The sequence below is a fragment of the Dendrobates tinctorius genome, unplaced genomic scaffold, assembly GCF_039654945.1.
Source record: "Dendrobates tinctorius isolate UK_male_01 unplaced genomic scaffold, ASM3965494v1 ptg000008l, whole genome shotgun sequence".
Taxonomy (NCBI): domain Eukaryota; kingdom Metazoa; phylum Chordata; class Amphibia; order Anura; family Dendrobatidae; genus Dendrobates; species Dendrobates tinctorius.
In genome coordinates this window covers 3,704,251-3,716,832 of record NW_027361676.1, presented here as the reverse complement: position 1 = coordinate 3,716,832, position 12,582 = coordinate 3,704,251, and the positions used below count along the sequence as shown (strand labels likewise).

General features: G+C 39.0%; 1 protein-coding gene across 2 annotated transcripts in view; it reads right to left on the bottom strand.

Moving 5' to 3' along the window:
* The window catches only part of EDNRA (endothelin receptor type A), a 114,268-nt gene that overhangs the window by 42,593 nt on the left and 59,093 nt on the right, over positions 1-12,582 (bottom strand). For both annotated transcript variants that reach the window (XM_073576239.1, XM_073576238.1), the window contains exons 4-5: positions 11,705-11,903; positions 2,814-2,966 (exon numbers count right to left, since the gene is read on the bottom strand). In XM_073576239.1, the coding sequence (XP_073432340.1) occupies positions 2,814-2,966; positions 11,705-11,903 (352 nt within the window). The remainder of the gene's footprint in view (positions 1-2,813; positions 2,967-11,704; positions 11,904-12,582) is intronic.

The following is a 12,582-nucleotide window of genomic DNA, read 5'->3' as shown; positions in this document are numbered from 1 at the left end:
ACATAACAGTTTTCCTTCCTTTAAGATAATGATGTTCTCATGATAGCTCTGAACTGCTTTATTAACTTATTGTTGTCCCAAACATGATAAAAGTGCCAAGTGCTCAATATGGGTTCAATACCATAGCTAGGGAGCAAGTAATAATGCAGTGTGCAAATAAGCAAATAGTGCCGATAAGGATGGAAACTTATAGAGAAAAATATACATGACCTGTGGATGCAGCATGAAAGAGGACTGTTTTGTTATTTATTGATGCTGAAGAAAGGACTGTGTGGTTTTTCATTTGTGCTGAAGAAACGCTGTTTTCATTTTAAAGCTGTAAGTTTATGAAGGACAATAAACTTTATTCTATTTTGATATAAAAACCCTATGCCTGTGCATATCCATGTGGGTACCAGTCAGCTGAAAAACCTACTATATATATATATACACTGTACAGTTGTGGCCAAAAGTATATTCTGTCAGATAATACTCAGTTTCTTCCTGAAAATGATTGCAAGCAGAAATTCTTTGGTATTATTATCTTCATTTAATTTGTATTAAATGAAAAAACACAAAAAGAATTGTCCTAAAGCCAAATTGGATATAATTCCACACCAAACATAAAAAAGAGGGTGGACAAAAGTATTAGCACTGTTCGAAAAATCATGTGATGCTTCTCTAATTTGTGTAATTAACAGCACCTGTAACTTACCTGTGGCACCTAACAGGTGTTGGCAATAACTAAATCACACTTGCAGCCAGTTGACATGGATTAAAGTTGACTCAACCTCTGTCCTGTGTCCTTATGTGTGCCACAGTGAGCATGGAGAAAAGAAAGAAGACCAAAGAACTGTCTGAGGACTTGAGAAACCAAATTGTGAGGAAGCATGAGCAATCTCAAGGCTACAAGTCCATCTCCAAAGACCTGAATGTTCCTGTGTCTACCGTGCGCAGTGTCATCAAGAAGTTTAAAGCCAATGGCACTGTGGCTAACCTCCCTAGATGTGGACGGAAAATAAAAATTGACAAGAGATTTCAATGCAAGATTGTTCGGATGTTGGATAAAGAACCTCGACTAACATCCAAACAAGTTCAAGCTGCCCTGCAGTCCGAGGGTACAACAGTGTCAACCCGTACTATCCGTCGGCGTCTGAATGAAAAGGGACTGTATAGTAGGAGACCCAGGAAGACCCCACTTCTTACCCCGAGACGTAAAAATGCCAGGCTGGAGTTTGCCAAAATTTACCTGAAAAAGCCTAAAACGTTTTGGAAGAATGTTCTCTGGTCAGATGAGACAAAAGTAGAGCTTTTTGGGCAAAGGCATCAACATAGAGTTTACAGGAGAAAAAAAGAGGCATTCAAAGAAAAAAACACGGTCCCTACAGTCAAACATGGCGGAGGGTCCCTGATGTTTTGGGGTTGCTTTGCTGCCTCTGGCACTGGACTGCTTGACCGTGTGCATGGCATTATGAAGTCAGAAGACTACCAACAAATTTTACAGCATAATGTAGGGCCCAATGTGAGAAAGCTGGGTTTCCTCAGAGGTCATGGGTCTTCCAGCAGGACAATGACCCAAAACACACTTCTAAAAGCACTAGAAAATGGTTTGAGAGAAAGCACTGGAGACTTCTAAGGAGGCCAGAAATTAGTCCAGACCTGAATCCCATAGAACACCTGTGGAGAGATCTAAAAATGGCAGTTTGGAGAAGGCACCCTTCAAATATCAGGGACCAGGAGCAGTTTGCCAAAGAAGAATGGTCTAAAATTCCAGCAGAGCATTGTAAGACACTCATTGATGGTTACCGGAAGCGGTTGGTCTCAGTTATTTTGGCTAAAGGTTGTGCAACCAAGTATTAGGCTGAGGGTGCCAATATTTTTGTCTGGCCCATTTTTGGAGTTTTGTGTGAAATGATCAATGTTTTGCTTTTTGCTTCATTCTCTTTTGTGTTTTTTCATTTAAGACAAATTAAATGAAGATAATAATACCAAAGAATTTGTGTTTGCAATCATTTTCAGGAAGAAACTGAGTATTATCTGACAGAATTGCAGGGGTGTCAATTCTTTTGGCCACAACTGTATATATATAGTACACATGTATTTATATGTAGTACATTTAACCCTATTTCAAGATTAACATACAGAAAAAAATAACGATGAGTACACTCTATGGCAGTGCTTTTCAGGCCACAGTAAAAAAAAACATTGAGAAAGTCTGTTACATGTACACTAGATGGAGTTTTGCTATATATCATTTTCTTTTTTAACTTTATATTTTAATAATATACACAGGGAGTACAATATATATGTACCTTGCTATAATAGCTATCTGTATAGAGTAATGAATATTTATGCACTAATCTATATGTGCTATATACAGACTAACATTTGTATTGCAGTATTTATGTCGCTTTAGTACTGGCCCAGTTGTACTGATTCTATATACAGTATTTTACAATAAAATGTTCTTACGTGCTATGTATTATATCAGTGCAGCAGTGACACTATTAGATGTATCTACATTATTTACCTTCTTTTTTCTATTATCTGTAGGTTAGTGAGGCATAGTTGCCAACTGTCCAGGTACTTCCTGAGGCTCTTGAGGCAAAAGGTGACAAAGTTTGTGAAAACCTCACCAAAAGAGGGCATTCCTGGGATGGGCTGGAGGGATTTGGACATCCCTGAGGAGGGGCTCGATTTAAGTCCCCAGAAATGTTGAGAACTTTGCTGAGAGGTACCTCGGTAGGATCATGCTGATCTGTATACCATCTACATACACAAAATCAGCTTCCCAAATATTCAGATAGAATATGAATACTGTCATGTCAATTTACCTGCTTAAGATGCTCGCTCAGGGCTATCCTCAAACTTCCTTTCCTTTGGTGCAGCATTTCACATGTCATTAATGTATAAAATATTGCAGTACATGCCAGCGGAACACAGAAGTAGAAGCCAAACAGCCACCAATCCTTTGCATGCTGGTAAAACTATAAGGAAAAATAAAAAAATATTAATTTGCATTGTTTTACATTACCAACTCAAGCAGAGCACACATGTTCCTACTCATTTACTGTACCAGCTAGTGGTAACCAACTACATATGCTTCCTTAAAGGTGTCCGTGTATATTTTTCCCACACTCACTTTTCTCAGCTTCCTGATACACATAATTTTTTGGCTCGGACAAGCATTCATCGTTTTTCATTGGGGAAAAGTACTGAGGGTATAAATTCAAACTTCCTGACTCTTTTCCTCCCAAACCATCATCTACCGTTAAACATTTGTGAGGCCATCATGCACAGTAGCTGGCCCCACTAAAAACTCAAGATTTGGCAAATTTTGATCCTAATGTGTACGGCGGCCTTAAAGGGTATATCTGGGACTTCATGGAAAAACAAAAAATATTCCTAAGCACTAACAGGCAGGTAATTGCAACTTGCCTGCCTGTTGTGCATGGCACCATTCTTCCCCATCACAGAGTGGTCACAGACCAATCCTGCCTGGAATTCAGCTGTCTCTGCTGACGCGATGGGGCATGACTTCCAACGTCATTCTGATTGACAGCTGGCACCTCCAATTAGGCAGCGAGGATCCGGCTGTCAATCAGAATGACATCAGAAATCCTACCCTGTCGATAGAGCAGAGTGGAAAAGAAGCCTTGGCAGGAGTGGTCTGTGATGGGGAAGAACAGTCCCTTGCACAACAGGCAGGTAAGTTGCAATTACCTGCCTGTTAGTGCTTAGGTACTTTTTCTAAAGTCCCGGATATCCTCTTTAACAAGCAAACTATTTATTTCCTAGATATACAGTTAGGTCCAGAAATATTTGGACAGTGATGCAAGTTTTGGCATGTTAGCTGTTTACCCAAACATATTGAAGTTATAATTATATAACCAATATGGGCATAAAGTGCAGACTCTCAGCTTTAATTTGAGGGTATTCAAATCCTAATTGTGGTAAGGGTTTAGGAATTACAGCTCTTTAATATGTAGCTGCCTCTTTTCAAAGGGACTCAAAGTAATTGGACATTTATCTCAAAAACACTTAAATGGGCTAAATGCATTTTTCCCTTCTGAATCCATCATCACTTAAGCAGGTAAAGGGTTTGGTGCTAATTCCAAGTGTAGCATTTGCATTTAGAAACTTGCTGTGAACCCATAACATGCGGTCAAAGGAGTTTTCAATGGCATTGAAACACCATCATTAGACTGAAAAAAAGAAGAAATCCATCAGAGATATAGCAGAAATTGAGTGGTCAAATCAACAGTTTTGTATATTCTGCAAATCCTTTCCATGGTGAAGAAAACCCCTTCACAACATCCACCCAAGTAAAGAACACTCTCCAGGAAGTAAGTGTTTCAGTATCTACAGTAAGTCTACCATAAAGAGACTTCATAAGAGTAAATACAGAGAGTTCACCACAAGGTTCAAATAATTAATCAGCCTTAAAAAATAGGGAGGCCAGATTAGCTTTTGCCAAACACCATCTAAAGAAGCCAGCCTAATTCTGGTAAAGCATTCTTTGGACAGTTGAAACTAAGATCAACCTGTACCAGAATGGAGGGGAGAAGAAAGTATGGACAAGGCATGGAATGACTCATGATCCAAAGCACACTACATCCTCTGTAAAACATGATGTAGGCAATGTGATGACATGGGCACACATGGCTTCCAATAGCGCCACGTCACTAGTTTTTATTGATGATGTGACTGAAGACAGAAGCAGCCGGCTGAATTCTGAACTGTACAGGGTTATACTTTCGACTCCAATTTAACCAAATGTAGGAAGGTTGATTGGACGGCGCTTCATAGTATAGATGGATAATGTCCCAAAACATACTGTGAAAGCAAAACAGGAGTTTTTAAAGCAAAGAAGTGGAATATTCTGCAATTGAGTCAATCACCAGCTCTCAACCTCATCAAGCAGCATTTGACATGCCTGAGAAAATCTTAAGGCAGAAAGACCCACAAACAAGCAACAGCTAAAGTCAGCTGCATTAAAGGCCTGGTAAAGCATCAGAAAGGAGGAAACCCAGCGTTTGGTGATGACCATGAGTTCCAGACTTCAGGCAGTCATTGCCTGCAAAGGATTCTCTACAAAGTATTAACAATGAATATTTTATTTATGGTAAAGTTAATTTGTCCAATTTCGTTTGAGTCCCTGAAATGAGGAGGCTTTGTCGAAAAAATGGTTACAATTCCTAAAAGTTTCCAAAAGGATGGTTTTGTTAAATCCTTTTAATTACACCTGATAGTCTACACATCAATTGCATCTCAGATGATTCATTTGAAATCCAAAATGGTGGCATACAGAGCCCAAATCACGAAGATTCGATCACTGTCGAAATATTTCTGGACCTAACTGTATATAGCTACCAAGCAATGTGACCATGGTTTAGTACTTTTCTTGCTAATTTTCATATTTTATGGCATTCTGGCTTGTCAATAGTGAATAAAAGTTAGGCAGATGGGTACCGAATAAACCTTTTTATTGTAAAGATGGACAATTACAATCTATGCTATAATCACCATTTAGGCCATGGATTAAAAGAAATGCTCCTGATGTGTACAGTGAACATACACCCTAGCAAAAAGCTGTGATTATATCTCACAAATTAAGAAATTTAATTCCTTGTGTGCTGATATTGGCATACCTCTCTAAAGTTGATTGTACCTAGCTTGATTTTATGTAGTTAAATACTACAATAGGGCTAGGAATAGAGGCATGAGTGAAAAAACTCATGAGTTTCATAAATCAGTTGCCAATTCAAGGGCCGAAAGTTAAAAATCAATTAATGCTTAAATGGTCACTGACCTTTCAACAACCTCAATCAATGCTACAGAAGAAACTTTGTAACATATGTTTTGAAAGAAATATGCTTCTTTCTCCAGGTATGAGTCATTCTTTGAAGTATCAGAATACAACCGCTTAAAGGGAACCTGTCACCAGAAGAAATGCTATTAACCAGTAGATGTAGGGTTAATCTACAGGTTAATGTCATTTAAGTAGAAAATGAACTTTATTTTTCCCCCTGGCAACGTTCCAGTTTCAGTCATTGGGCAGTGTCATTGTGGGTTCAGTCAGTGCTCTGAGTATACAGAGTGGTACCTGTAACCTTGTCCCTGGCCCTGACTGACAGCCAGCCGCAATGCAGAGCCAGTGTTAATCAGGGCGGGAGGTACTGGCACCTCCCCTGTGACTGAAACCGGAATCCTACCATTTTTTCCTTAGAGTGTTTGACTAAGTGCGGGTGCCGGGCAGGATAATTGCTCTATTAACCTGCAGATTAATCCCATATCTGCGGGTTAATAGCATTTTTCTAGGTTCCCTTTAAGTTTATTTAGAGGGGAGTGGTGTAGGGAGGAGCAATGTGAGAGAACTGGTAGAGGGAGACACAGAGTTGCTGCAGCTTCTAGTGTTTTATCTCACACCTGACAGTATAAGCTATTTAGAAATCATAGGTCTGATAACAGAATCATTATATTATAGATATAATAAGAATGATCCCAGTGGCAGAAAACTTTGGGTGAAAACTACAGGAAAGTGACAGGTGATTTCTAGAAGATTGTCAATCTTTGTCAACATGACTACTCACTTAACAAACATTCTTAGTTATACATACATACAAATTCGAGGCAGTGAAGAAAAATAAAAAGTGAAAAGAAGTCTATGTTAATCTGTAGAAAGGTAATGTTTTTTATTTTCCTGCTCTCATATGTGAAATAATATATTTCTGTGGAGGACCTGTGACTGATTAAATATGGGTACTGAACAGGGCGTCCCTCTCTTCTTACATCAGGGCCCGACTGAAAAGAATAAAAGTGCCTTTGTTTTCCCTGCAGGTCCAGATGTTAACAATTTTCAACAGGAAGAGTGCATTTAAAGCAGGCTTCCTTGTGCACCACGATACTTCTGAAGGCCTAGCATTTTGATTTCCAAGAGAGATAAGCAGTGATCAGCTTAACAACAGTTCTTGTTAAAGTAGTATTCCAATGAACATGACCGACTAACAATATGACCCTTCAGGCATCCGAGGCAAAACTAGTGAAATGCTTGACCATAAATGATACCGATATATGTGTTGTGTTTCTTTTACTCTAATGTTCTTTCCTAACATAGCTCATTGATCACTGTATCTGTCTTTTACATTACTTTATATGTATGCATTAAAAATGAAGGTAATATTTGTACTATCTAATTAATTTCTACATTTTTATGTGACACTGCACATAAAAAAATCTTGAAATATTCTAGCTGTAACTTAGCGCAGGCACCACAGTCTTATACTTTCCAATTTTTACAGCTCTCTTATCTACTTTGCAGTGCAGTCTTGGACAGAATCAGTAGAGTCACCTCATTATTATTAGGTCTCATTCAGATGTCAGTGATTTTTCTGCTTTTCTGTAATTTTTCTGTAAATTATTATTATCATTATTAATTTTTGCAAAAAATGGTTTGCTTTTCTTCAGTGCTTTAGATCAGAGTTTTATAAGGTTTTGGTCAGGTTGTCAGTTTACTTAAATGAAAAAAATAAATTCAGTACAAAGCTTCTCCTACCCATTGAAATGATAATCACAGACATCACGACGATTGCACAGAGATTACAATGTGTTCTGTCAGTGATTTTTCATGGACTGATCGTTTGTAATTTTGATCCATAACGCGAATTAAAAACGGACATGTCTCCATTATTTTATTGCAAACGATCCACCCTAAAACATGGACATATGAACAGCTTCATTTATTATAATGGATACTTGTTCTAGCCATGAAAAAAAAAAACATGGACAGAATAGGTGAGTGAAACTAGTACATCTGGACAAAGCCTTAGGGTGTGAATTAGTTAGTGACAGTTGAAGTACATTGCTGAAGGTGTATGTAAAGCAGGGTATCAACACCAGATGCACATATAAGGTTCTGTACAAAGTACAAGGTTCATCAGATTGGCTCTCTAGATCCTCAGACTGGAAAGTAAAAGCTTGAGACGGCTTGAGATGCAGACAAAGCAATCTAATGTATCCAGCCATCTGGATATAAAACTTCACCAATTTATTAGTACTGCCTTAAAAGATTCCAGGTGCATTAAAAATATTGCATCAAAGCATAAACATTTTTCGGACATAGAACTGACCTTGACTAAAAGACTGTTTTATGTCCAAAACATGTTGTTTTTTGCATTGGTGCCATATTGTTAAAATACCTGGAACTTCACCAATGTACTAATAAATTGGTTTAATTTTATATCCAAATGGCTGGATACCTTCATTTCAGTAGAGTCTATAAACCTTGACTTACTGGAGACTTATACACTTCGTCAATTGATTAACATTCATTTCAGCTCCATAAAGCATCCACAACCTGCTACACAGTCTCGTGCTGTGAGGAGGGGCTCACCAAGGAAGTACTATACAGTTGTTGATAAAGTGCCATCAAAGCGCTAAGTTGAGAGGTGGTTTTTTCAGAAGTCACCATAAAATTCCTTCAGTGGCTACAATATCAAAATATTGGGTTCAGGAGTCAATGGAGGATAAACTGAACAATATTTTTAGGTTTATCAAAGACCTCGACCACTGGTGGTGAAGACCTCACATCCACATGCTTTTGCTGAAGAAGCACTATATTATAAACTGAAGAATTCTCTTTCATAGCTCTTTGTATAAATTAATATACTGGCTAGATACTCAGACTGATCACAGTTGAAGTAAATTCTGACTCATGAATACAGTGATTTCATTTAATATATGGATTAAAGACTATATATTAACTACTACATCTTATTTCACTGCAAGTTATACACCTTTAATCGCAATGTGATATATTCCCTGATAACTATATACTGTACACAATACAAGATCTAATGAAATATTACTCATATTTTACAATGGGTGTTGCAATGCGGTAAACTAGGAGATCTATTATTTAATTTCAAAGTAAACTTTGATGAGTTACCTCTTTGTTCTTCCCCTGTCATTCATCTTTACAATAGAGTATTATCTGCCTTTCATGTTCCTAATAAATCATTACAAATTAGTCATATTGCCATCCGCAATGTGTGAAGTGCGCTTTCCTAGTTTCGCTCCCTAAGCCTGTACATCTTTTTAAATGCGGAACTGAAAATACCATTCTGTGATATTGTTAGCTACATTAATGTAGGCAGTGGGACATCGCAGGATATGTTCAAGGACGTGCCTCACATTTAGGCTATGTGCACACGTTCGGAATTTCCGCGGAAATTTCCGTGGGAATTCCAGAATTCCATGCCACGGTAAATACGCAAGAAATCCACATTTTTAATTCCCGCGTATTTCCGGCAAAAAAATTGCGTTTTGCAAGCATAATGAGCTTGCAGAATACTATCGTTTTCCAAGCGATCTGTAACATACTGTTTGACGAGTGTGACCAACTATTTACTAATGAGGCTGCCTATTCAGCATTAGTAGTAAAAAGATCTAATGTGAAAAATAATTAAAAAAATAAAAAATCGTGTTTTTCTCCTTCTGGCGTCCCACACAGCGTTCCCGAATCTCGCGATGCTCCCGGCAAGTCCCGTTCCCAGGGATGCCTTGCGTCAATGACCTTTGCTGACGTAGCGGTCTCGCGAGACCATACGTCATCAAAGGTCATTGTCGCAAGGCATCGTTGGGACCGGAAGATGCCGGGAGCATCGCTGAAGCCTGGAGACGCTGTGAGGGGCGCCGAAAGGTGAGAATATCATGATTTTTTATTTTAATTCTTTTTTTTTACACAGGGATATGGTACCCAGAGCCTGGAGGAGAATCTCCTCTCCTCCAGACCGATAGTACCATCCGCAAATTTTCCGCTTACTTTGCACATGGTGGGCATAGCCACATGCGGAAAGTAAGCGGAACAATGCAATCCTATGGGTGCGAAATTCTCACGATTCTGCATAAATAATGAGCATGCTGCATATTTTTCCGCGATGCGATTCCGCCATGGAAAAATCCGCAGCATTAGCACAACATTGCGGAATCCCACAGGATTGCATAGGATGCTTTTTTTTTGCGTTTTCGCGTGTTAAAAAACTCTGCGAAAACGCAAAAAAACGCTACGTGTGAACGCAGCCTTACAGTATACAGAACATGATTCCATACTGTATTGACATGTCATTAGTATGTTTGTATTGTTAGTATGCAATATCTAATATATAATTGCCAATCGGCTCTGTCACAGCTTCCGGCGATTGTATCGCTATCCCAAAATCCACCGCGGCCGAAAGCAAGTGATAAAAACGGCACCGCTATTCCGTCGGGAATATAAGTCCCCCGGCTTTGGCGGGGGATTCAAATCCCGTGCGGCGCCGCTCATTAGCTTAGCCGGTGGGGCGGGGATTTGAATCCCGTACCGCTCATTGGCTCAGCCGGTGGGCGGCTCAGCCAATGAGCAGTGCCACACGGCTTTGGTGGGGGATTCAAGTCCTGTGTGGCACCGCTCATTGGCTCAGCCGGCGGGGCGGGGGATTTGAATCCTGTGCCACTCAATGGCTCAGCCGGCAGGCAGTTCAGCCAATGAGCGCTGCCACACGGCTTTGGCAGGGATTCAAATCCCGTGCGGCACCACTCATTGGCTCAGCTGGTGGGGCGGGGGATTTGAATCCCACGCCGCTCATTGGCTCAGCCGGCGGGTGGCTCAGCCAATGAGCAGCACGGGATTCAAATCCCCCTCCCCGCGCTCTGAGCCAATGAGCCGTCCTGCACAGGATTTGAGTTCAACCACACTCCCGATGCAATAGCTCCGGGCCTAGTTCTAGTTATCAAATCATTTCTGGGGGAATCTCTCTTGTTCCATGTTCCTACACCAAACCCCCAGATCACACCATCTTAATTTCTTACATTGACATAACATAGTGTCTGGAGTATGATGACCGCTGAATATGTACATCAACTCTAACAATGAATGTTTGAACATTGTGAATTTCCTTAAAGGGTTGCTTAGATGCTACTCAGCACTGATGACATTCCAAAACTGGTGCCTGCAAGGGTTCCTGCAGAGCCAGAGGATATTGTGCACATGCCCTATTCCAATGGCCATAACAGGTGCATAATACATAACAACCATCTAACATACATTTTATCTTTTTTATCTCAATCCATATGTTACAGATCCACAATAGAAAACTGATCCTGAGATATTTGGACCATACTACATGTGTATGCTCATTTAGTTTTTACAGGATCTCTGGAGAACGACATCTCTGATATCCAGGGATCAAATCAATTAAATATATAAAATCACCATTCAATAAATCGTACAGACCAATAACCTGTATTGCAGTTCAGGATTGGTGATATATTAAACCTGCTGTCTGCTTTTAAGTCCAAAGTGTAATAACAAATGTCACATATTACACATTACCCCAAGACCAAATTAATGGAAAATATTGTTCTTTTGATGAAATATTTTAGTTCATACCTTACCTCAATGTGTCTCTGATTTTATATAGTGGCACATGGAGTTTTTTTCTCAAGAACTCCATGCAAATAAGTGAGAAAAAATGTAGCATCCAGTATTACATGTCATATTATGAAGGTGTCCATTGCTCCTAAGGAAGAATATGGTTCCTCATGGAAACACCAGTGACATATGTAATACAGACCCATATCCATTTCTTGGGCCACCATACAGGGTCTGTGCTCTTGGCATTGCCCTCAAAGAAGATCAATATGAACACAGGTAAACAAGAACATCATATATAGTATACACACATACCTCCATAAATGGGGATGTAGCATGGAACATGCAAGTATGAATCTGTTCTCCTCTGTAGTCAAACTGTATCATGACAAATCCAATAGCCTCAGGGATTGCGAGGACAAACGAGAGAACCCAGATGGAGACAATTTCAATCGCTGTGATAAGAGGGATTCCATTTCCTTGAACCCGGCTCCAGGATGCTACTGCCCTATACCTAAATAAACGAACATATATACAATAAGATAAACTACCGATGTATATCAGTATGAGACATGATTAGGAAGTTTCCAATGATCCCAATTGTGTTTTTAATCAAACTTATCATTCTTTCACGTTACAATGTATAGAATTATATATATAATAGTATAGCATTGCTCCTAAAATTACCATCACATTTATATGACTGCTTTAATGGGATAATATACATTATGAACATATACATACATCAATAAAACATACAGTACGAGGTCAACATCATGCAATATGCCTGTTGTAAAGGAGAAAAGATGGGAAATAAAAAATATTAGGTCTAATTAATGGATAGAGTATCGTTTTTATAGCTTATGTCTGCATTAAAAGTGTAATATTTCTTCTAGATCTAGAGCTGTATTCACAATTCTGCTAGTTTTTTTTGATGCTATGACTTGACATCCCCCTGAAGCCAGATGGTGGTCCAATGTCTATATAATCTACTAGCTAGATTTGTAAAAGGTAGAATTCTACGTTCTCTTATCTAAGCCAAGCTGTAACTACTAGTGTTAATAGATTTTAAGCTGCAAACCATAAATTCTATATGTAGCTGTGGGTTTCTATGTCACTTAAAACAATATAAGATTCAATAAAAGGTTATTCTGTATAACTTTTGATTCATCCTAAATCTCTGCTTATTCTGG